General features: G+C 51.2%; 1 protein-coding gene across 6 annotated transcripts in view; it reads right to left on the minus strand.

Annotated features, from left to right (window-relative positions):
* The window catches only part of CLIP2 (CAP-Gly domain containing linker protein 2), a 112,174-nt gene that overhangs the window by 20,161 nt on the left and 69,201 nt on the right, over positions 1-22,812 (minus strand). For 5 of the 6 annotated variants that reach the window (XM_031665468.1, XM_031665469.1, XM_031665471.1 and 2 more), the window contains 4 exons: positions 19,454-19,514; positions 11,810-11,914; positions 8,057-8,992; positions 3,762-3,819 (listed from right to left, as the gene is read on the minus strand). In XM_031665468.1, coding sequence (XP_031521328.1) covers positions 3,762-3,819; positions 8,057-8,992; positions 11,810-11,914; positions 19,454-19,514 — 1,160 coding nt within the window. The remainder of the gene's footprint in view (positions 1-3,761; positions 3,820-8,056; positions 8,993-11,809; positions 11,915-19,453; positions 19,515-22,812) is intronic. The other variant, XM_031665473.1, reaches the window with a different exon arrangement.

A 22,812-nucleotide genomic window follows, 5' to 3' on the forward strand; every position in this document is an offset into this window, starting at 1 on the left:
TGAGATTGCACTACCGCACTCCAGCCTGGGTGACAGAGTGAGACTCCGTCTCAAGAAAAAAAAAGAAATCTCATATGACCTAGCATTCTACTCTCCTAGGTATATACCCCAAAGCACTGAAAACAGGCACTTAACAAGTACATGCACACCTATGTTCTTAGCAGCATTGTTCACAATAGCTAAAGGGTAGAAACAACCCAAATGCCCATCAACTGAGGAATGGATCAACAAAATATGGTATGTCCATACAATGGAATATCATTTGGTCATGAAAAAGAATGAAGTTCTTTTTCATTTTGTTTTGTTTTGTCATTGTTGTTGGGTTTTTGTTGTTGTTGTTGTTGTTGTTTTGAGATGAAGTTTGGCTCTTGTTGCCGAGGCTGGAGTACAGTGGCACGATCTTGGCTCACCGCAACCTCCGCCTCCCAGGTTCAAGCGATTCTCCTGCCTCAGCCTCCCTAGTAGCTGGGATTACAGGCATGTGCCACCACGCCCGGCTAATTTTGTATTTTTAGTAGAGATGGGGTTTCTCCATGTTGATCAGGCTGGTCTCAAACTCCCAACCCCAGGTAATCCACCCGCCTCAGCCTCCCAAAGTGCTGGAATTATAGGTGTGAGTCACTGCACCCAGCATTGTTGTTGTTTTTTGAGATGGAGTCTCACTCTGTCACGCAGGCAGGAGTGCAGTGGTGCGATTTTGGCTCACTGCAACCTCTGCCTCCCAGGTTCAAGTGATTCTCTCTGCCTCAGCCTCCTGCGTAGCTGGGACTACAGGTGCACACCACCATGCCCAGCTAATTTTTGTATTTTTAGTAGAGACGGGGTTTCACGATGTTGACCAGGCTGGTCTCAAACTCCTGATATGAAATGTTCCAAATAGATAAATCCACAGAGATAGAAAGTAAATTAGTGGTTGTGATGGGCTGGGGAGAGAGTAGGATGGAGAAGCACTGCTAATGGGTGTGGGTTCTCCTTTTGGGGTGATGAGAATGTTTGTTTTTTCTTTATTTCTTTTTCTTTTCTTTTGTAGAGATGGGGTTTCTCCATGTTGTCCAGGCTGGTCTTGAACTCCTGACTTCAAGCAATTCTCCTGCCCGGGCCTCCCAAAGTGCTGGGATTACAGGTGTGAGCCACTGCATCCAGGCCATGAGAATGTTTTGGAAACCAGATAGAAGTGCTGGGTGTACTACATTGTTGACTGCGCTAAATGCCATTGAAGTATTTGCTTTAAAATGGCTGATTGTATGCTATGTTAATTTTTTTCATGTTAATTTTATAACAAACCTGCACATGTCATGTCTATTTTATGTTAATTTCAGCTTAATTTTTAAACAATAGCCAAGAGAATTTTGATAAAGCAGAGAAGAACAAGCCATGCCAGAAATTACAACATAGACAAAGCTTGACTAATTAAAACATTATAGAATTGGCACATAAAGAGAATAACAAGTCATTGGAATGGAACAAAAGTCCAGAAATAGAGTCAATTACATAAGTGAATTTAAAGACGATAAGGTTAGTAATTCCAATCAGTGAGGGTTGGGGGAAGAAAATGACCATTTTCAAAAATAGTGTTGGGATAAGTAGGTATTTCTTTGGGAAAAAATAAAAATGCATCCTTATCTCACACCTTATATAAGGATGAATTATAGATGGATCAGAGATTTCAGCATAGAAAATAGGACAAAAAAGTACCAGAATAAAGCACTGGATACATTTTTAAAACTAAAAAAGAATTGATTTCTTTTTTTTTTTTTTTTTTGTGACAGGGTCTCACTCTGTCGCTCAAGCTGGAGTGCAGTAGCATGATCATAGCTCACTGCAGCCTCCACTTCCTGGGCTCAAGCGATCCTCCCGCCTCACCTTCCCAAGTACCTGGGACTATAGCTGCACGCCACCATACCTGGCTAATATTTTTGGGGGGTATTTTTTGTAGAGGCAGAGTCTCACTATGTTGCCCAGGCTGGTCTTGAACTCCTGGGTTCAAGCAATTCTCCTACCTCAGCCTCCCAAAGTGCTGGGATTACAAGTGTGAGCCACTGTACCTGGCCTGATTTTTAAAATATCTGCACGGCCAACACCACCATAACAAAAAAGTCAAAAAGCAAACGACAAAGTGGGGGAATGTTTGCAATGTCATACATAAAGAGCTTCTGAAAATCAGCAAAAAGATCAATAACCCAATCAGAAAAAATGGTCAAAAGACACAAATAGAAATGCAAATAGAAGCCAGGTATGGTGGCTCATGCCTGTAATCCCAGCACTTTGGGAGGCTGAGGCAGGCAGATCATGAGGTCAAGAGTATAAGACCAGCCTGGCCAACATAGTGAAATTCTGTCTCTACTAAAAAAAAAAAAAAAAAAATTAGCAGGGCATGGTGACATGCGCCTGTAGTCCCAGCTACTTGGGAGGCTGAGGCAGGAGAATCACTTGAACCTGGGAGGTGGAGGTTGTGGTGAGTGGAGATCGCATCACTGCACTCCAGCCTGGGCAACAGAGTGAGACTCCATCTTAAAAAAAAAAAAAATGCAAATAGAAATACCTCTTAACTTCATCCATGTAAGAGAAAGGTGCGTTGAAGTTACATCAGATAACACCTTTTACGTTTCAGATTGGCAAAGATCACAAAGTCTGATCAAATGTTTTGTTGATGGAGTTTGAGGGGAAACAGGCTTTCAGCCACAGCTGGTGGGAGTTAAAATTGGTTGAACCCAATGGAAGTCAAAGTAATTTACTACAGTGGTGTTTGTAATTGACCAAGGCTGGAAACAATCTACCATCTTTGTAATTGACCAAGACTGGAAACAATCTGTGATTGTTACCGGAAACCAGCTAAATACACAATGGTACCTCCACACAATGGAATATTCTGTACCCTGAAAAAGAATGTACTACTGATAAGGAACCCTCTCCAAGATACATTGTTAAATGGAATAAATCAAGGAGCTGAAAGAATGGAAGGTATGGTACCATTTGTGTCACTTGGTTGCTCGTACCTGCATAAAATATTTCTGGAAAGGGGATATAAAGAAGCTAACACTGCACCTTCAGGGAGGGAAGAATAGAGAACAGAGAATACTTTGCCATATGCCCTTTGAACCATTTGAAGTTTAGACCTGTTTTTAAAGTTTAAACCGGCTGGGCATGGTGGCTCATGCCTGTAATCCCAGCACTTTGGGAGGCCAAGGCGGGCGGATCGTGATGTCAGGAGACGGAGACCACCCTGGTCAACATGGTGAAACCCTGTCTCTACTAAAAATACAAAAATTAGCTGGGTGTGGTGGCACATGCCTGTAATCCCAGCTACTCGGGAGGCCGAGGCAGGAGAATCGCCTGAACCAGGTAGTTGGAGGTTGCAGTGAGCTGAGATTGCACCACTGCACTCCAGCCTGGCGACAGAGTGAGACTCCATCTAAAATAAATAAATAAATAGATAAAAATAAAGTATAAACTAAATAAATAAAAATAAAGTATAAATCAAACAAATAATAAGATTCGATATTCCATGAAGGTTAATATTCCATTAAATGTTTAAAAACAAAAACAAAAACAAAAAAGACAGCAACTTGGGAGGCTGGTGCGATGCCCATCCCTCTGTAAACTGGCCTCCTCCCTTGCAGGAGTACATAGCTCACTGCACACAGGAGTTGACTCTCACCAAATGGCAGATGATGCAAACCAAAATGTGACCCAGCAGAAAGGCAGAGCCCGCCAGCCTCTTCCCAGAGCCCAGAGTCCCACCCGGCCCGGCGGCCACTCACCCTCCACAGTTTCCTTCGTCCTGATCGTCTCCTCTGAAATGTCATTCGACTCAATCATCTGCAAAAAGAGCCCCTGTAAGGGGGATGCTCGCCTCTGCCCCTTGGCCCCAGCCCCAGCCAGTACAGCAAGCACACCTGCAGTTTGCACGCCCTACCCCTACAAAGGGGGACCTCAGTGACAGACTCAGGGACTTGCTGCGGTGGCAGGGAGTGCAGACATCCTCAGTCTGACCTCCCTGACAACAGAGGACCCCCACTCTGCACTCAGCTCCGCTGAAGGCCGCTCGTGCAGCTTATACATGAATACCTCCTACCCTTGCTTTGTTGAAAATGTTTATTATATTAAACAGATGGCTCCTTCCCTGCGACGCCTACAGAAATTTGTCCTGGGAATTCGTTTCTCTGTCTCCGAGACAAGACTTCTGGACTCAGTTTCCCATCCATCAAACAAACATTGGCTGCTTTGGGTTAGTGTGTGCACAGTGTGCTTGGGGCCACCTCCTGGAGGGACTTTATTAAATGCTAGCTTCTTTCTCTCCAACATTTCTTTTTAATAATAAACTCAGAGGCCAAAGAAGAAAAGACCGATTAAAAAAAAAAAATCAGCCTGGCACACATCACTATGACAAAAGTCAAAACACAACCAGTAGGCTCCCTGCCACTCTTGGCAGGAGTTTCCAGTCTCCTGCCCAGGCTGGCTGTCCTCTGAGCCAGCCAGAGTCTGCCACTGCAGATCAGGGCAGCACAGAGCTGAGTAGGCAGTCATCTCCATCATCCTGCCCCTCATACTTCTGTTCATACATCCCAAGTCCCATTTGAGTCTCAATTAGTTGTAATGAACTAAGCCCCTTGGATCATAATTTATATACGATGCAGTAATGAGGAACACACTCAATTTTTTTTTTTTTTTTTGAGATGGAGTCTTGCCCTGATGTCCAGGCTAGAGTGCAGTGGCTCAATCTCGGCTCACTGTAACCTTCGCTTCCCGGGTTTAAGCGATTCTCCTGCCTCAGCCTCCTGAGTAGCTGGGATTACAGGCGCCCGCCACCACACCCAGCTAATTTTTGTGGTTTTTAAAAATTTTATTATTATTTTTTGAGAAGGAGTCTCACTCTGTCGCCCAGGCTGGAGTGCAGTGGTATGATCTCGGCTCACTGCAACTTCTGCCTCCTAGATTGTGAAGCGATTCTCCTGCCTCAGCCTCCTGAGTAGCTGGGACTACAGGCACCCGCCACCACACCTGGCTAACTTTTTGTATTTTTAGTAGAGACGGGGTTTCACTATGTTGGCCAGGTTGGTCTCAAACTCCTGACCTCGTGATCTGCCCGCCTTGGCCTCCCAAAGTGCTGGGATTACAGGCGTGAGCCACCATGCCCGGCCACTAAAATAATTTTTTAAATTCCCATATTTACTACATGGACCAAAAATCCAGTTGTCCTTAGACCTAAACCTCTGAACGTGGGGACATATGCATTTAGACTGAAGCCCCAGTGTGTGTAGAAAATCAACAGATGGGCTTTCATTTTTTCCAGACGGAGTCTCCCTCTGTTGCCCAGGCCAGAGTGCAGTGGCACGATCTCAGCTCACTGCAACCTCCACCTCCCGGGTTCAAGCCATCCTGGTGCCTCAGCGTCCTGAGTAGCTGGGATTACAGCTGTGAGCCACTGTGCCTGGCCAATAGATGGGCTTTCTGAGGTCACTACTACTCCTTGGCCCAAGGGCACCTGTGAGTGAAGGGCAGTGGCTGGGGGAGGCGTCTTCAGGCCTCTGTCCCCCATGCTCTGTGGAATCACAGCAGCCTCAAACCTCCCTGCTCAGGGAATTCAGTTTCTGAGTTGCAGGCTGTTTCTGCCTGCCCTGAGCAGCTAATCAGGCCATGTGCACATAAGCTAATTTGGGTTTCTTCCTTTCCTTTCAGCCCAGGATCCTGGGAGAGCAATTGCTTAAGAAAAAAAAAAAAAAAAATTCCCCCCCTGGGAGAAGGGGCAGGAAGGCTGTTGCAATGGACCTCAAGGCATGATGCAGAAAGATTTCCTTTTAGACAAAAAGCACCCTGGAATCAGAAGTCCTGAGAACTTATTGCCCACATGCTACATTCCGGGTTTTTTTGTTTCTTTTCTTTTTTTTTTTTTTTTGAGACAGAGTCTCGCTCTGTCACCCAGGCTGGAGTGCAGTGGCCGGATCTCAGCTCACTGCAAGCTCCGCCTCCCGGGTTTACGCCATTCTCCTGCCTCAGCCTCCCGAGCAGCTGGGACTACAGGTGCCCGCCACCACACCAGCTAATTTTTTTATTTTTTAATAGAGACGGGGTTTTGCCGTGTTAGCCAGGATGGTCTCGATCTCCTGACCTCGTGATCCGCCCGTCTCGGTCTCCCAAAGTGCTGGGATTACAGGCTTGAGCCACCGTGCCCGGCTGGAGTGCAGTGGTACAATCATAGCTCACTGCAGCCTCAAATCCCTAGGCTCAAGTGATCCTCTTGCCTCAGCCTCCAGTGTAGCTGGGGACTACAGGTACACTACCACTGTACTTGGCTAATGTTTTATTTTTGTAGGGATGGGGTCTAACTGTGTTTTCCAGGCTGGTCTCAAACTCCTGGCCTGAAGCAATCCTCCTGCCTCAGCCTCTCGAAATGCTGGGATTATAGGTGTGAGCCACCACACCCGGCCCTAAATCCTGGTTTGAATATACATGAGGGTGGCCAGGTGCAGTACCTCCTCCCTGTAATCCCAGCACTTTGGGAGGCAAAGGCAGGCAGATGGCTTGAGCCTAGGAGTTCGAGACCAGCCTGGGCAACATGGTGAAACCCTGTCTCTACAAAAACTATAAAAATTAGCTGGGTATGGTGGGGCACACCTGTGGTCCCAGTGACTTGGGAGGCTGAAGTGGGAGGCTCGCTCAAATCTGGGAGGTTGAGACTGCAGTGAGCCATGATCATGCCACTGCACTGCAACCTGGGAGACAGAGCAAGAACCTGTCTCAAAAACAAAACCAAAAAAAGCCAGGGATGGTGGCTCACGCCTGTAATCCCAGCACTTTGGGAGGCTGAGGAGGGTGGATCACCCGAAGTCAGGAGTTTGAGACCAACGTGGACTACATGGCAAAACCCCGTCTCTACTAAAAATATAAAAATTAGCTGGGCGTGGTGGTGCACACCTGTAATCGCAGCTACTTGGGAGGCTGAGACAGGAGAATTGCTTGAACCTGGGAGGCGGAGGTTGCAGTGAGCCGAGATCACACCACTGCACTCCAGCCCGGGCAACAAGAGTGAAACTCCATCTCAAAAATAAAAATAAAAATAAAAATAATGTATGTGGGGGAACTGGAAACTCAACAATCCCTGAGTACAATTTGCATACAGGCAAGAGTCCGCTGCTAGCCATCCCTCCTATGAATTCATTCCTGTCGTCTTGGGTACCCTCTGTCAGCCCCACAGGCAGTGGGGTTGGAGATCTCTGCCACTGAGCAGCTGGGGATCTGGGAAAGTCTTGGTTTGCTCACCTGTGAAATGCAGCCAGTATCAATCTAAGGGTGTTAAGGTGAAATGGAGTCACACAGGGCCTGCACAAGATGTGGTACACAGAGCCACTCAAAAGGCCCTTCCTGGCCCTGGTGGAGTGGGCACAGCCCACCTGGGTGTTGACCTCCTCAGAGGGGCTGGGAGGATGGGTTCAGCTGAAGGAAGAAGGGGCAGATGCTTAAGGAATTTCTAGATTTGGAACAAAATTGACATTGATGACAGCGACCTCTTTAGGGCCACCCCCTCTAGCCTTCCAGACCCCACTCTGGGAACTCCCACATTCTGGGGAAGTACTTGTTGGCACCATTGCTAAAGTCTCGTTAGGACTGGCAGAAAGGGGGCTGCCGCTGGTTCCCCAGGTGAGCTTCTGAGTTGGAGATGGGGGGGGATGGGCAGAATTTCCCTTCAGGTCTGTGCCAGCCCCAGGGCACATCGTCTGAGGTCCCGGGTCCCAGGAGCCCTGCACCCTAAGACATGTGTGGGTAAATCAAAGCCCATTTTCTGCACCGAGGTCCCATCTCTCTAGGCCTGCTCTGTCGGGGGGACGCAGCCAGGTCAGCTCAGACCAGCTTCGGTTCTCCCTGGTCACCGGGGCGTGCTGCCCCTCTAACAGAGGGCCAAGGAGCTCCTTGGCCAGGTGACCCCTTCCTTGACTGCCCCAGGCATGCTCTCAGGGACAAGGGAAATGGCTTCCTGGGCTATATAACAGAAGTCAGCAAACGCCCAAGCCCTCCCCAGCCCGATCCTCCCACCCCAGCAGGACAGGCAGGTGCCTACGTGGGTGTGCTGGGAGGAGCACAGGGTCTCCACAGCCTGGAGTCTGTTCTCAGCCACCAGGAGCTTCTCCCGCAACCTCTCGGCCTCCTGTTTGCTCTGGGCTTCTGCCCGCTGCAGCCGCTCGTAGTCCAGCATCTTCTTCTCGGCCAGCGAGATCTGCTCCTTGAGGAACTCGATGGCCTGCGCCTGGCCCCGGTACTCCACGTCCAGCTTTTCCAGCTCGTGCACGCGCAGCTCGGCATCCCGGCGCTGGTCCTGGGCCTCCTGCAGCTCCAACCGGTGCTGGCTGGCTTGCACCTCCAGCTGGGCCCGCCAGTGCCGCTGCAGCCCGGCCAGCTCCTCCTGGGCCTCCTGCAGCTTCTCCCGCAGGGCCTCCTTCTCCTTCACGTGCATGGCGGTCTCCAGGTCATGCTTGGCCTGCAAGTTACCCAGCTCCAGCTGGTGCTCCATCTTGATACCCTCCATCACCGCCTTCAGCTCGCCGATCTCCTTCTGCTGGGCGCCTGGGCCCGAGTTCAGGGTGGCTTTGAGGTCCTCCAGGGACTTCTGGTGGTCCGAGGCCAGCGAGTCCAGTTTGGATTTCCAGTTGTCCATGAGCCCCATGTTCTCGCTAGTGGCCTGCTGAACTTTGTCCTTCAGGCCTGCCACCTCCTGTGCGTACTTCTCGTTGGCCGCGCGGAGCTTGTCCACCTCCGCCTGGTAGGCTTTCAGGGCCTTCTCGTATTTATCCCGCAGCACTCCGCTCTCCCTCTGGTGCTCCTTGCTGGCCGAGAGCAGGCGCTCCCGCAGCCGCAGGGTCTCGGCCGCGTCGGGGTGGTCGGGGGGCGGGGGGCCTGAGTGCAACAGGCACTGCTGGAGCTCCTCGATCTCACCGCGGCGCAGGGTGAGCTCCTCCTCCAGCTGCAGCACCCGAGACTTCTCCGCCACTGTGGTCAGCTGCGGGGAGAGAGGGAGGCAGGGATCAGCGGGCGGGCTGGCTGGCTGGAAGGTGAGGAGGGCACAATGGTGGGGGTCGGGGGGCCTCCACTAGAGGACACCAACCCCAGCAGGTGGTCATGGGAAGGGAAAGGCCCCCACTCCCTCCTGAGTATGGGCTGGACATAGAGGCCCTGCCCATCACAGCATCCAGAAAGATTCCCCTGGCTGTACCCCAAAGATTCAGAGCCAGCTGTCGCCGCTCCTCTACTAGGTGGCTTGGACAAATTGGTGGTTAAAAGAAACCACCTATTTGAGGTTACAGCTTTTCTTTTTTTTTGAGTCCTTGCCTGTCACACAGGCTGGAATGGTGGCATGATCTCAGCTCACTGTAACCCTCCACTTCCCAGGTTCAAGCCATTCTCCTGCCTCAGCCTCCCAAGGCTGGGGTCACCACCATGCACCTGGGGAATTTTGGTATTTTTTGGTGTAGATGGTGTGTCACCCTTTTGCCTTCGCTGGTCTCAATCCAAGCCTCAAGTGACCCGCCTTGGCCTCCCAAAGTGTTGGGATTATAGGCGTGAGCCACAGCGCCCAGCCTTTTTGAAGCGAGGATTACGGGTCTAGGCTTATGCTTGCCTTAAGCTGGAGTGCAGCCTATCAATACAGCTCACTGCACCTCCTCAAATTGCTGGGCTCAAGCAATCTTCCTGCCTCAGCCTCAAGAGCAGCTGGGACTCTATGGGCATGAGCCACCACGCCCAACCGAGTTAGTGCTTTGTATTTTTATTAAGAAATTTTGTTGTTGTTAACATTCATTTTGAGGAGCAGAGGCCAGCGAATTTTGGTGGTAATATCCTGTCTCTAGGAAGGTCCCCAGCCAGGCGTATGGCTTATGAAAGGCCAAGAAGGGTCCAGTTTAATGCTTAAAGCAGAACAGGGTGCTCCCAGACCCATCTTTCAGCAAAAAACTCTTAGAGGCTCCATTCTCCAAAAAACCACCTTGATCACGTTGATGGTCATAGATACGAAAATGAGATATTTTCAAGCTTTAAATCTATTACAAGCTTTAAACATTTTATTTCTGAAGGTATTCTTTAGTTCAATAAACCTATTTTTGTTTTGTTTTTTGGTTTTTGTGTTTTTTTTGAGATGGAGTCTCACTCTCTTGCCCAGGCTGGAGTGCAGTGATGCGATCTCGGCTCACTGCAACCTCCACCTTCCCGGTTCAAATGATTCTCCTGTTTCAGCCTCTCAAGTAGCTGGGACTACAGGTGTGCACCACCCTGCCCAGTTAATTTTTGTATTTTTAATAGAAATGGGGTTTCACCATGTTGGTCAGGCTGGTCTTGAACTCCTGACCTCAGATGACCTCAGGTGATTCACCCACTTTGGCCTCCCAAAGCGCTGGGATTACAGGTGTGAGCCACCAGGCCCAGCCCTGTTTTTGTGTTTTCATCAGATTGAACCCTAGTTCAAGATGCATTTGGAGGGCTCCTGCCCATCCATGGTGACTGGGTCAGTTTGTGCGTTCAGTCTTCATGCACATGAGTGTGTACCGTACAAGCACATGGTCACTGAGCAATGGCCAGTGTGTGCAAATGGACCCTGTGTGTCTCCGGACACCTGCACACATGCAAACAACCACTTGTGCACTGAGGCCAACATGCAGAAACTGACCACTGCTCCTTCCACACTACATAGTGTTTACTGGGCGCTTTTCCAGTAATCACTTGCTGCCTGTTTTAGCTTCCTCTAAGGGGACTGCTGGGGGGCTGGCCAGCTGTTCGGATGTGAATGCCTGCAGAGTGCTGGGTCCCAGGCGTGCATGGTAAGCCTGGAGGGGACTGCGGGGCCTGGAGCAGGGACTCAGAACCATGCCCTAGGACTCTGGAAGCCTCACCCACATGCAGAGCTGTTCCATGGCTCGGAACCCATCATAGCCCCATTCCCTGGGGACACCTCCAATCCCCCAAAAGTCCCACCACTTCCTCAGCCCCAAGTCCTTCAGCCCAGCCCCTCCTGCCCGCATGTTTCAGGCTCTCTGGGTGAGAGAATTTGGGAAGAGATTTGCAGTTCCTGACCTCTTTCCTCTCCCCAGCCTCCTCAGCTGGGGAGACAGGAGGCATGGATCAGTGGTTTCTGGGTCTGCCTCCATAGGGGAGGGACATTCCCAAGGGTCCCAACACTTTGTCGTGGCAATGCATGGCGGGGGGATTGGGGGGTCTCACAGGACGTTCTCAGCTGCTGGGGCCATGAGCTAGGGAGCCAAGTCCCAAAAAACAAAGACCACCCCCGCCCCCCCAACTCCGCCCCAATAAGCAACACTGAGCTGGGGAACATACGCACATTTCTTTTTGTTTTGTTTTGTTTTTGAGGCAGAGTCTTGCTTTGTCGCCCAGGCTGGAGTGCAGTGGCACGATCTCAGCTCACTGCAACCTCCACCTTCTGGGTTCAAGCGATTCTCCTGCCTCAGCCTCCCAAGTAGCTGGGATCATGGGCATGAGCCACCATGCCCAGCTAATTTTTGTATTTTTAGTAGAGATGGGGTTTCACCATGTTGGCCAGGCTGGTCTCGAACTCCTGACCTCAGGTGATCCACCCTCCTTGGCCTCCCAAAGTGCTGGGATTACAGGCGTGAACCACCGCGCCCGGCCACATAAGCAGATTTCTAAATCTTGACTTCCCTCCTCCAAGGGGATGCAAAAGAAAAAAAAAAAAAAGATGACAGCAGCTAAAGAAAGAGAGTCAATAATGAAACAGAGAAGCCGGAGAGGGCATCAAAGGGCAAGGTGGCTGGCGGGCCAGGCGGGTGCGGTGGCGCGGTGGTGCGGTTACCCTGTTGTCCGCTAATTCTCGGAGCAGCCGCTCGGCCTGCGCCTTCTCCAGTAGCAGGCTCTGTTCCAGCTCCCCAATGCGCGCGTGCTCCAGCTGCGTCTGGGTCTGGTCCACCCAGGGTGGACACGGTGGGGGGTGGGGGGCGGGGACGCAGGGAGGGGGGCACAGGGAAGAAGAAGCCGGAGAGAGAGAGAAAGAAAGAGAGAGAGAGAGAGAGGAGGCGTCATCTTCTGTGAACAAGGCGAGGAGAGTAGATTCATGAGCCAGAATTGCTCAGGGAAAGAGAGAGTCTGGGGAGGCGAGGGGTGTGGGGCCTGATGCCCACCCCTTGCTGTGTCCCGGCTGGGTCAGTGCAGGGCGGGGGGTGGGCTGCAGCCATCCTCCCTCGCCAGCCCCTACTTGGGGTAGCAATGGGCACCTCGCTTCTTTTCTGTCACCCCCCCACCCCCAACTAGCAGCCCTTGACCTTGAAGGCCGTCTTCAAGGACCTGCTCCTGGAGAGGGGCCCATCCTGTTCCTGTTCCCCTGCAGGCTGTCACTGGTTGTAGGCAAAGCATCCTGTACATAGGAGACCCCCAGGATGAGGAATAAATAAAGGACCCTGGGATTCCCGCTCGACGTCCCCCCAGGACTGTGCTAAAAGTGCAAGAACCCATAACACGAAAGATGTTTCCAAAATGTACCGAGCCCTTGCGATTCTCTTGGCCCCAGCCTCCTTGGTGGAGGCTGGGCTGTGCCTCCCACCGCCGGGCCCCATTGGTGCCCACCCCCCCCGGACCCCACAGAGGACGCCTGGTCTCCATAAATCACAAGGGCACTTTTGTCCCAGCTCGACAATATCCGCTTCATCTGCTGACAAAGGCCAGCATTCTCAGGGTGTCAAGACTGGCTTTTGCATTTCACATAACAGATCTTGGAAGGGAAGCTGGGGAGGGTGAGGACATTTGGAGCGGTTTGGAAACCCAAGTTCATCTTAGGGAGAAGCCAGAGGGTCCTCTTTATACTCCGGGAGAGAAGGGGTTAAAGCAGCTGCAGGGCAGTTCTGAAGGGGCGGGGCTTAGCGAAACACCATCTAGGTGTGAAACCTGTAATAAAACCCCGGAAGCTTGTCTATTGGTGAAGGTGTAAACGGACACCACCTGATTAGAAATACTCCTGCAATTCATTAAGAGACATTGAGATGATTATGTCCTTTGGCCTATTTTATTTCTTGAATTTTCCTTAAGGAACAACAAAAAAAGGTTCTCTCTCTCCTCTCCTCTCTCCTTCCGTTTCTCTCTCTCCCCTCTCCTTCCCACTTTCTCTTCTTTCTCCCCACCCCACCCCCATCTCCCTCCCTCCCTCTTTCTCTCCTCTCCCTCCCTCCCCCGCCTCTCCCGCCTCCCTCCTGGCAGTGTGTTCCAGTGCCAACAAGAAGTCAGCCTGTCTCTTCCAGAAAATCACAAGCTCCATCCCAGCCACCCCATCCCCGTCGGTGGGGACAACAGCCCTGCCTGGAACCCTCATAGATGGTGCATGATCCTACGCACTGAACCAGTAGCCCGCACAGGCAAGAAAAAGTCTCCAGCTTCCCAGTTTCAAGGGCAACTTCATTTGGTCCCACTCCAAAGGACTCCTCCTCTCACTTTCTTTCTTTTTTTTGTTGAGACAGAGTTTCCCTCTTTCACCCAGGCTGGAATGCAGTGGTGCAATCTCGGCTCACTGCAACCTCCACCTACCAGGTTCAAGTGATTCTCCAGCCTCAGCCTCCCAAGTAGCTGGGATTATAGGTGCCTACCATCACGCCCAGCTAATTTTTGTATTTTTGAGTAGAGATGGGGTTTCACCATGTTGGCTGATCTCCAACCCCTGACCTCAGGTGATCTGCCCGCCTCACCCTCCCAAAGTGCTGGGATTACAGATATGAGTCACCACGCCTGGCCCCTCAAAGGGTTTATATTCTGGGGGTGGAGGGGGATGCAAACCATAAAAGAACAGTGAAGATCACTCCAGATTGTGATTTGCACTATGAACAGAGCACTGGGGAGAGAGTAACTGGAATGAAGGTGAAATAGAGGAAACATGTAATTTACCAGTGAGTCCTGAAGGACAAGAAAGACTCCTTGTACAAGGCAGGCGCCAGAGGAAGAGGCGCAAGTGTTTCAGGCAGGGGAACTAGCGTGTAGAAAAGCTCAGAGGCAAGACACAACTTCTGGTGTTCCAGAAACAGAAAAGCCTGGTGTATGATAACTTAGGGGCAGGGGTGTGAGACAGGGCTGGGACACATGGTAGGGGGGGGGGGGGGGGGTTGGGCCCTGGGGGTCTTCTCTGCTTCTCTGGCCCACTCTACAGAGCCTAGATGATATTAAATGTCACAGTGCTAGATGTGTCAGCAGGAAAGGGGCAGGATCTGATTTACATTTTTATTTTTAAATTATTATTATTTTTTTCGAGGCAGAGTCTCGCTCTGTCACCCAGGCTGGAGTGCAGTGGTGGAAGCCTGGCTCAGCAACCTCAGCCTCCTGGGTTCAAGCGATTCTCCTGCCTCAGCCTCCCAAGTAGCTGGAATTACAGGTGAGTGCCACCACGCCCAGCTAATTTTTGTATTTTTAGTAGAGATGGGGTTTCTCCATGTTAGCCAGGCTGGTTTGGAGTTCCTGACCTCGAATGATCCACCCACCTTGGCTTCCCAAAGTGCTGGGATTACAGGCGTGAGCCACCACACCCAGCCATATTTTTAAACTTTTTATTTATTTATTGTTAGAGATGGGGTCTTGCTCTGTCACCCAGGCTGGAATGCAGTGGCGCCATCATAGCTCACTGTAGCCTCAACCTCCTGGACTCAGAGGATCCTCCTGCCTCAGCCTCCCAAGTAGCTGGGACTACAGGCATGTGCTACCATGCCTGGTGAATTTTTTATTTTATTTATTTTGTTTCTTTGTTTCTACTTGTTTCTGAGACAGAGTCTCACTCTGTTGCCCAGGCTGGAGTGCAGTTGCATGATCTTGGTTCACTGCAACCTCCGCCTCCTGGCCTCAAGTGATTCTCCTGCCTCAGCTTCCTGAGTAGCTGGGATTACTGGTGCCCACCACCACGCCCAGCTAATTTTTGTATTTTTAGTAGAGACAGGGTTTCACCATGTTGGCCAGGCTGGTCTGAATCTCCTGACCTCAAGTGATCCACCTGCCTTGGCCTCCCAAAGTGCTGGGATGATAGGCGTGAGCCACTGCACCCAGTCAGAATACTTTAATTTTTGTGGAGATGGGGTCTCACTATGCTGCCCAGACTGGTCTCTAACTCCTGGCCTCAAGTAACCCTCCCACCTCTACCTCCCAAGTATTGAGATTGCAGGTGTGAGCCACCACACCCGGTCTGATTTACATTTTTAAAATATTTGGCCATATGACGTCTGGGATGTGGGGGGGGGCCCTGGGTCAGGGCATGCCTGAAATAAGACTGGCGGTGAGTTGGTAACCGTTGAAGCTGAGTGATGAGTAAATGAAAGGTCATTATACTGTCTTCTCTATTTTTGTATAGGCTTAAAATTTTCCAACATTAAAAATGAAAAAGATATTTAAAAAAAAGACTAGATTCAGTGTGGAGAATGGACTTTGGAGGAACAGAAGACTAAGGAGAGGGCTGTCTATGGCATGGTGCTGGGGCCTGGCCCAGGGAAGCAGCTGTGGGGATGTGCATCATTTTGGAGACAAGGTCAAAAGGAATTTTTTGTTTTCTATTTTTTAAATTGTTTAACTTTTATTTTATTTTTATTTATTTATTTATTTTTGAGACGAGTCTCGCACTGTCGCCCAGGCTGGAGTGCAATGATGCAATCTCAGCTCACTGCAAGCTCCGCCTCCCAGGTTCAAGCAATTCTCCTATCTCAGCCTCCTGGGTAGCTGGGATTACAGGCGCCCACCACCACGCCCGGCTAATTTTTTGTATTTTTAGTAGAGATGGGGTTTCACTATGTTGGTCAGGCTGGTCTCAAACTCCTGACCTCATGATCCGCCCGCCTTGGCCTCCCAAAGTGCTGCGATTACAGACGTGAGCCACCACGCCCGGCCTTTACTTTTTGAGACAAGGTCTTGCTCTTGCTTTGTTGCCCGGGCTGGAGTGCAGTGGTGTGATCACAGCTCACTGCAGCCTCAGCTGTCCGGGCTCAAGCGATCCTCTCACTTCAGCCTCCCAAGTAGCTGGGACCATAGGTATGCATTACCATACCTGGATAATTTTTCCATTGTTGGTAGAGACAAGGTTTCCCTATGTTGCCCAGGCTGGTCTCAAACTCCTGGGCTTAATCAATCCTCCCACCCTGGCTTCCCAAAGTGCTTGGATTACAAGCATGTGCCACCATGCCTGCCTTATTTTTTTATATTTTTTGTAGAAACAGGGTCTTGCTATGTTGCCCAGGCTCGTCTCAAACTCCTGGGCTCAAGCAATCTTCTTGTATCAGGCTCCCAAAGCACTGGGATTACAGGCGTGAGCCACCATGCCCAGCCAACTGTGTGGATTTGGGGGCCAATTCCTGAGATGGGAACTGTAAGGGGGGTGGTGTTAGGGGAGGCCTGGATAGATGTAGTTAGGACATGTTCCATTTGGGCTGCAGTCCTGGGTTGAATAGTGTCCTCTTAAATTTCATGCCCACTCAGAACCTCAGGATGTGACCTTAGCCAGCCATGGTGGTTCACACCTATAATCCCAGAATTTTGAGAGGCTAGGGTGGGAGGATCGCTTGAGCTCAGAAATTTGAGACCCGCCTGGACAATATAGTGAGATCCCATCTCTATAAAAATCAAACAAAATAAAGAACGAATGTGACCTTGTTTGGAATAGGGTCTTGCACATGTAGTTAGTTAAAATGAGGTCATATTGGATTAGGATTGGATTAGAGTGGGCCCTAAATCCAGTGACTGCTGTCTCCATAAGATGGTCAAGTGAAGTGCCACAAAGGGAAGGTGGCAAAGTGACAGGAGGCAGGGACTGGCCTGATGCAGTTATACAGGCCAAGGAGCACCAAAAGCTGCTGGCAATCCTACTGGAAGGTAGATTGGAATAGATTCACCAACACCTTGATTTCAGACTTTTTTTTTTTTTCCTTTTTTTGAGAAGGAGTCTCATCTGCTGTCCAGGCTGAAGTGCAGTGGTGCAATCTCGGCTCACCGTAACCTCCGCCTCCCGAGTTCAAGTGATTCCCCTGCCTCAGCCTCCAGAGTAGCTGGGATTACAGGCGCCCACCACCATGCCCAACTAATTTTGTATTTTTAGTAGAGACAATATTTCACCACGTTGGCCAGGCTGGTCTAGAACTCCTGACCTCAAGTGATCCGCCCGCTTTGGCCTCCCAAAGTGTTGGGATTATAGGCATAAGCCACCATGCCCAGCCTTGATTTTAGACTTCTGGCTTCCAGAACTGCGAGGGCATATGTTTGTGTTGTTTTAAGCCACACATTTGCGGCCGTGCGTTACTGCAGCCCCAGGAAATTGATACAGGTGCTTACTCCTTCCTCAATTGGGTGGAGATGTCAAGTGGGCATGGTAGAGGGAGCTTGGGGAAGACCGTGGGACTCATAGGGGCTCATCCAGGGCACGAAGGCCACAGTCTGGAAGCTCTCAGGGTGAGTGTGGACAAGACGTGAAGGGCCTGGGACTGAGCTCTTGGATGGGCCAGTGTTCAGAGAACAGGAAGGAGGAGCAGCCAGCAGAAGAGGCGGGGGAGTTGGAATGGGGCCTTCTCATTGTGCAGCTGGGGGAGTGTGGACAGGAGGGAAGACCATGAGCCTGATAAACTCCTGGAGAGTTCTGCAATAAAGACAGGCAGAGAGGTGGGGCGATAAAGCTGGAGGGGACCAGGAGGTCAAGGAGGGGCTCTGGTTTTTATTTCTGACTTTTAAGATGGGTGGAGGCCAGATGTGATGGCTCACGCATGTAATCCCAGCCCTTTGGGAGGCCGGGGCAGGAGAATTGCTTGAGCCTAGGAGTTTGAGACCTACTTGGGCAACATAGCGAGACCCCGCCTCTAAAAAAAAAAAAAAAAAAAAAAAAAAATTAGCCGGGTGTGGGGACACACGCTTGTAGTCCCAGCTACTTGAGAGGCTGAGGCAAAGCCTCACTTGAGCCCAGGAAGTGGAGGCTTCAGTGAGCCCAGATCATGCCACTGTACTCCAGCCTGGGCAACAGAGTGAGATCCTGTCTCCAAAAAAAAAAAAAAAAAAAAGGGTGGGGATGAAGGGATGAGTGGGACTTTGGTCATTTTGCCTTCTGGTTGCCATGAATATGATCACAATTCAGTTTGGTACAATAAAACGTCAAGTGGGGATTCTGCAACGCTTTGGACTGAATTAGCTGTCTGTCACTGTCTGTCCCGCCCTCTGCCTCTCCCAGCCAGGGCCGATTGGATCCGGGGTGGACCCCTATCCAGAGCCAGCCAGCCCATTGGCTACCACTAGGACCAATCAGAGCCTCTCTGGATGACAGTTGGTAGGTAGTGGGCGGGGCTGGGAGAAGAGCAAGCCGGGAGACACAGTGGGAAACAGACAGGAGCCTGACCCCAGACACAGATGGGAGGGAGGCCCTGAGCAAGGGCACATGGATGGGCTTAGCTCCTGATGCTGCTTCTGGCTTCAGTCCCCTGAACGGCCTGCCCTGCTGTGACCTTTCCTACAGCCCTTCAGTAAGCCCCCATGTTGACTGCAGCTGGTACAGGGGGTCTCTGTTCCTGGCAAACACAGGTGCTTTTCGCACAACCCCATCCAACCCCTGCAGGAGAGCAGCTGCCAATGGAAAAGTCAGCCAGGAGCAACCACATGGCCTGCCCCTTGGCTAAGAGGGAAACTTAATTAGAACATGCCGAGCTGGGCTGAGGCTCTGGCGCCGGGTTGTGCCCCAACATCCATTTTTTTTTTTTTTTTTTTTTTTTGAGACAGTCTCACAAAAAAAAAAAACAAACAAAGCAAAACCAAAAACCAAAAAACCAAAAAACAAACAAACAAACAAAACAGGTGCAATCATAGCTCACTGGAGCCTCCATCTCCCAGACTCAAGCGATCCTCTAGCCTCAGCCTCCCCAAGTAGCTGGGACCACAGGTGCACATAACCAAGCTCGGCTAACTTTTTAAATTTTTTGTAGAGATGGGGTATTGCTATGTTGCCCAGGCTGGTCTTGAACTCCTGGGCTCAAGTAATCCTCTGCCTTGGCCTCCTGAAGTGCTGGGATTATAGGTGTGAGCCACCACGCCCAGCTCCATTGGTCTCTGAGCCTCAGTTTTCCTACCTACAAATTCTGTGACTCAGCAAGCTACTTTCAGCCAAAATTTTACCTGGAATCCAAGATGAACGAAGGGGCACCTTTAGGGCTATTGCCTAAGAAGAAGGGACAGGAGACCTCAGCCACTCTATCCTGGGGCCCAGCCCTCCATCTGCCCTGCCCTGGGTTCATCCTGCCCACCCCATCCAGCTGCTGACATGGGGAGCACAGCTTCCCTGGGGGAATCCTGGGGCTGAGCCACTCACACCTCAGACACTAGACCTTTGATCCTTCCCCATTTCCCCGTGACCAGCCCCTTCCCCCAGGGTCCTGGAGTTGCTGCTGGACCTCATGACCATCTGCCCTAGCAAGGGCCAGGCACTGGTGCTAAGAGTGCCCAGGGAAGGGGCCTCTGTTACCTCCAGGTCTCCCTTGGTGATGGACTCCTCCTCCACGCGGAACTGCAGATCCTCCACCTTCCTGCAGGGGAGGGAAAGAGGCGGCTGACCCGGCTTTGCCCAGAGCAACAGGATTCACCGAGTGAGCAACAGCAGAGAAGAGGCGAGGCCATCAGAATGGCCCAGAGTCCAGAGGTGAGGCCATCAAAATGGTCCACAGTCCTGGAAAACTCTAGACCTCCCAACCTGCTGTCCTGCACTCTAGGAAAAACCACAAATAACTCCAGAATGGGAGTGTTTAAGGCAACACCCTTCCTCCTCAGGGTGGGGGGAAATAAAATAAAGGACAGGGTGGCCCGGGGATGTGAGTGACAACACTGTTTTCTTTCCTTTCTTCCTTCCTTTCCCCTTCCCCTTCCCCTTCCCCTTCCTCCCTCCCTCCCTCCCTCCCTCTCTCTCTCCGTCTTTCTTTTTGACAGAGTCTCGCTCTGGTGCCCAGGTTGGAGTGCAGTGGCGTGATCTCGGCTCACTGAAGCCTTTGCCTCCCGGGTTCAAGCGATTCTCCTGCCTCAGCTTCCCAAGTAGCTGGGATTACAGGCATGCGCCACTGGGCATGCAACCTCAATACAAAATTTTTGTATTTTTAGTAGAGACGGGGTTTTGCCATGTTGGCCAGACTGGTCTCAAACTCCTGGCCGCAACTGATCCGCCCACTTCAGCCTCCCAAAGTGCTGGGATTACAGGTGTGAGCCTCCACGCCCAGCCGACAACACTGTTTTCATCACTGCGGGGAACAGACACCTACCACAAGGAACAACCTGTGGGGAGGAAGGAAAGGAGAGGGGGAAAGTGGGCTCCCTTTGCTGTTGACCCCGTTCTCATCACAGGCCTCAACATTGGGGGCCAGAGGCCCAATTCCCACTCCCAGGACTGCCCCTGGATGTGGAATGTCCAGGCATCCAGGGCTGCCCTCAAGGAGACACACTCAGCCACACACCTGTCAAGACAGCACAGGGGAGAGACATAGGTCCACTCCACCTTACAGCCACACATAGGAGGTCAAAGCTGGGCCAGGCATGGTGGCTCACGCCCATAATCCCAAAACTTTGGGAGGCCCAGGCAGGCGGATCACCTGAGGTTGGGAGTTTGAGACCAGCCTGACCAACATGGAGAAACTCTGTCTCTACTAAAAATACAAAATTAGCCGGGCATGGTGGTGCATGCCTGTAATCTCAGCTACTCAGGAGGCTGAGGCAGGAGAATCGCTTGAACCCAAGAGACAGAGGTTGCGGTGAGCCGAGATTGCGCCATTGCACTCCAGCCTGGGCAACAAGAGCAAAACTCTGTCTCAGAAAAAACAAACAAACAAAAAAAACCTCAAAGCTGCTCTTCCTAGGGCTTCCTAACAGCTCTCAGCATAGCAATGAGGAATGAGGCCCAGAGAGGGCAAGCGACCTGCCCAAGGCCACACAGCAAGCACAGGACAATGCAGAGACTTCTACCCAGGCCCCTTCTGAACACAACTCCATGATGCCTTCAAGATCTGTGTTTGTGACTGAGCACAGTGGCTCGTGCCTGTAATCCCAGCACTTTGGGAGGCCGAGGCAGGTGGACCACTTGAGTCTAGGAGTTCAAGACCAACCTGGGCAACATGGTGTAACCCCATCTTTACTAAAAATATAAAAATTAGCCAGGCATGGTGGCGTGAGCCTGTAATCCCAGCTATTCAGGAGGCTGAGGCAGGAGGAGCATTGCTTGAACCGGGAAGTGGAGGTTGCAGTGAGCCAAGATCACACCACTGTACTCCAGCCTGGGTGACAGAGCAAGACTCCATCTTAAAAAAAAAAAAAAAAGAAAGAAAAAAAAGATCAGTGTTTGTTTGTTGGCGTCAGGCACGTCGCCATGGGAACCAGATGTGTGGGCCCTTACGGCTGTCTCAGGCAGATATAAATACACCCTCATCTCCCTGAATCCGACAGTAACAACAGCTTATGGAGCACAGGTGCTAGCTGAAAGCTCACAGAACAGACCCAAGTGGGGGTGCTGGGGTTGGGGCTGCTGGCTAAGGCTGGGGACAGAGGGAGATGTAGGCCTGTGGCATCATCTAGGAGGTAAAGAGGATCCCGGGCCAAGGCAAACCTCTGTCCACTGCCGCTTCTGAAATCATTTTGAGGGAGGCACTGGCACCCAGCCACCAGAGTCCCTGTCACTGGTGTCTCGGTGGTTGGAGGCGTGCAGATGGGTCCCAATTTGTGCCTTTTTTGAGGCGGAGTGTCTTCTGTCACCCAGTTGACCAGGAAAGATTCGCCTGTAACTCATCACTGGTGATTCTCACTGAGTAGCTGACCCAGGCTTCACCACCACCAGCCACTCTCGTAAGCTTTTTAGTAGATGGGGGTTTCCCACGTCAGCCAGGGCTCAAACTCCCAATCTCAGCATCCGCCCCTGGCCTCCCGCAAAGTGCTGGAGATTGCAGGTGTGAGCCACTGCACCTGGCCAGTTGTGGCACTGAAAGTGATGACACCAGCGAGGCATGCAGCACAGGGCTGACACCTGTGGTCATCATTGTGGGCGCTTTTCAGGAGTCCCTCCTTGGCTGTTGCTCTCTTAGCCTCAGCTTCCTGGTGTGTAAAATGGGAATGGATACAAACAATTAGCTGTGCATGATGGTGTGTGCCTGTAGTCCTAGCTACCTGGAAGGCTGAGGTGGCAGGTTTGCATGAGTCTGGGAGATTGAGGTTGCAATGCGCCATGGCCAAGCTACTGCACTCCAGCCTGCGTGACAGAGCAAGACTGTGCTCTTTTCTCAAAAGAGAAAAATAAAGGAGGCCGGGCGTGGTGGCTCACGGCTGTAATCCCAGCACTTTGGAAGGCTGAGGCGGGTGGATCACCCGAGGTCAGGAGTTCGAGACCAGCCTGGACAATATGGTGAAACCCCATCTCTACTAAAAATACAAAAATAAGCCGGGCATGGTGGCACACGCCAGTAATCCCAGCTACTTAGGAGGCTGAGGCAGGAGAATCACTTGAACCTGGGAGGTGGAGATTGCAGTGAGCCGAGATCGTACCACTGCACTCCAGCCTGGGCAACAAGAGCAAGACTCCATCTAAAAGAAAGAAGGGAGGGAAGGAAGAAAGGGAGGGAGGGAGGGAAGGAAGGAGGAAGGAAACAAAAAACAAAAAAACCCAAAAACGAAAACCCCAGGACAGGAGCTGTGAGCTCCACCCACGGTCTCAGCCCTGCGTTGGAGAGGGGCGCACTGTGTGAACAGTGGAGGGGTGGAACATTTAACCTTCTTCCTGGCGCATGGCTCCCCAGGGACACCTGGTGTGATAACCAACCTCCCTTCCACCGCTGCCAGCTATTATCTTCTCAATAT

Source organism: Papio anubis, chromosome 4, assembly GCF_008728515.1.
Source record: "Papio anubis isolate 15944 chromosome 4, Panubis1.0, whole genome shotgun sequence".
NCBI lineage: Eukaryota > Metazoa > Chordata > Mammalia > Primates > Cercopithecidae > Papio > Papio anubis.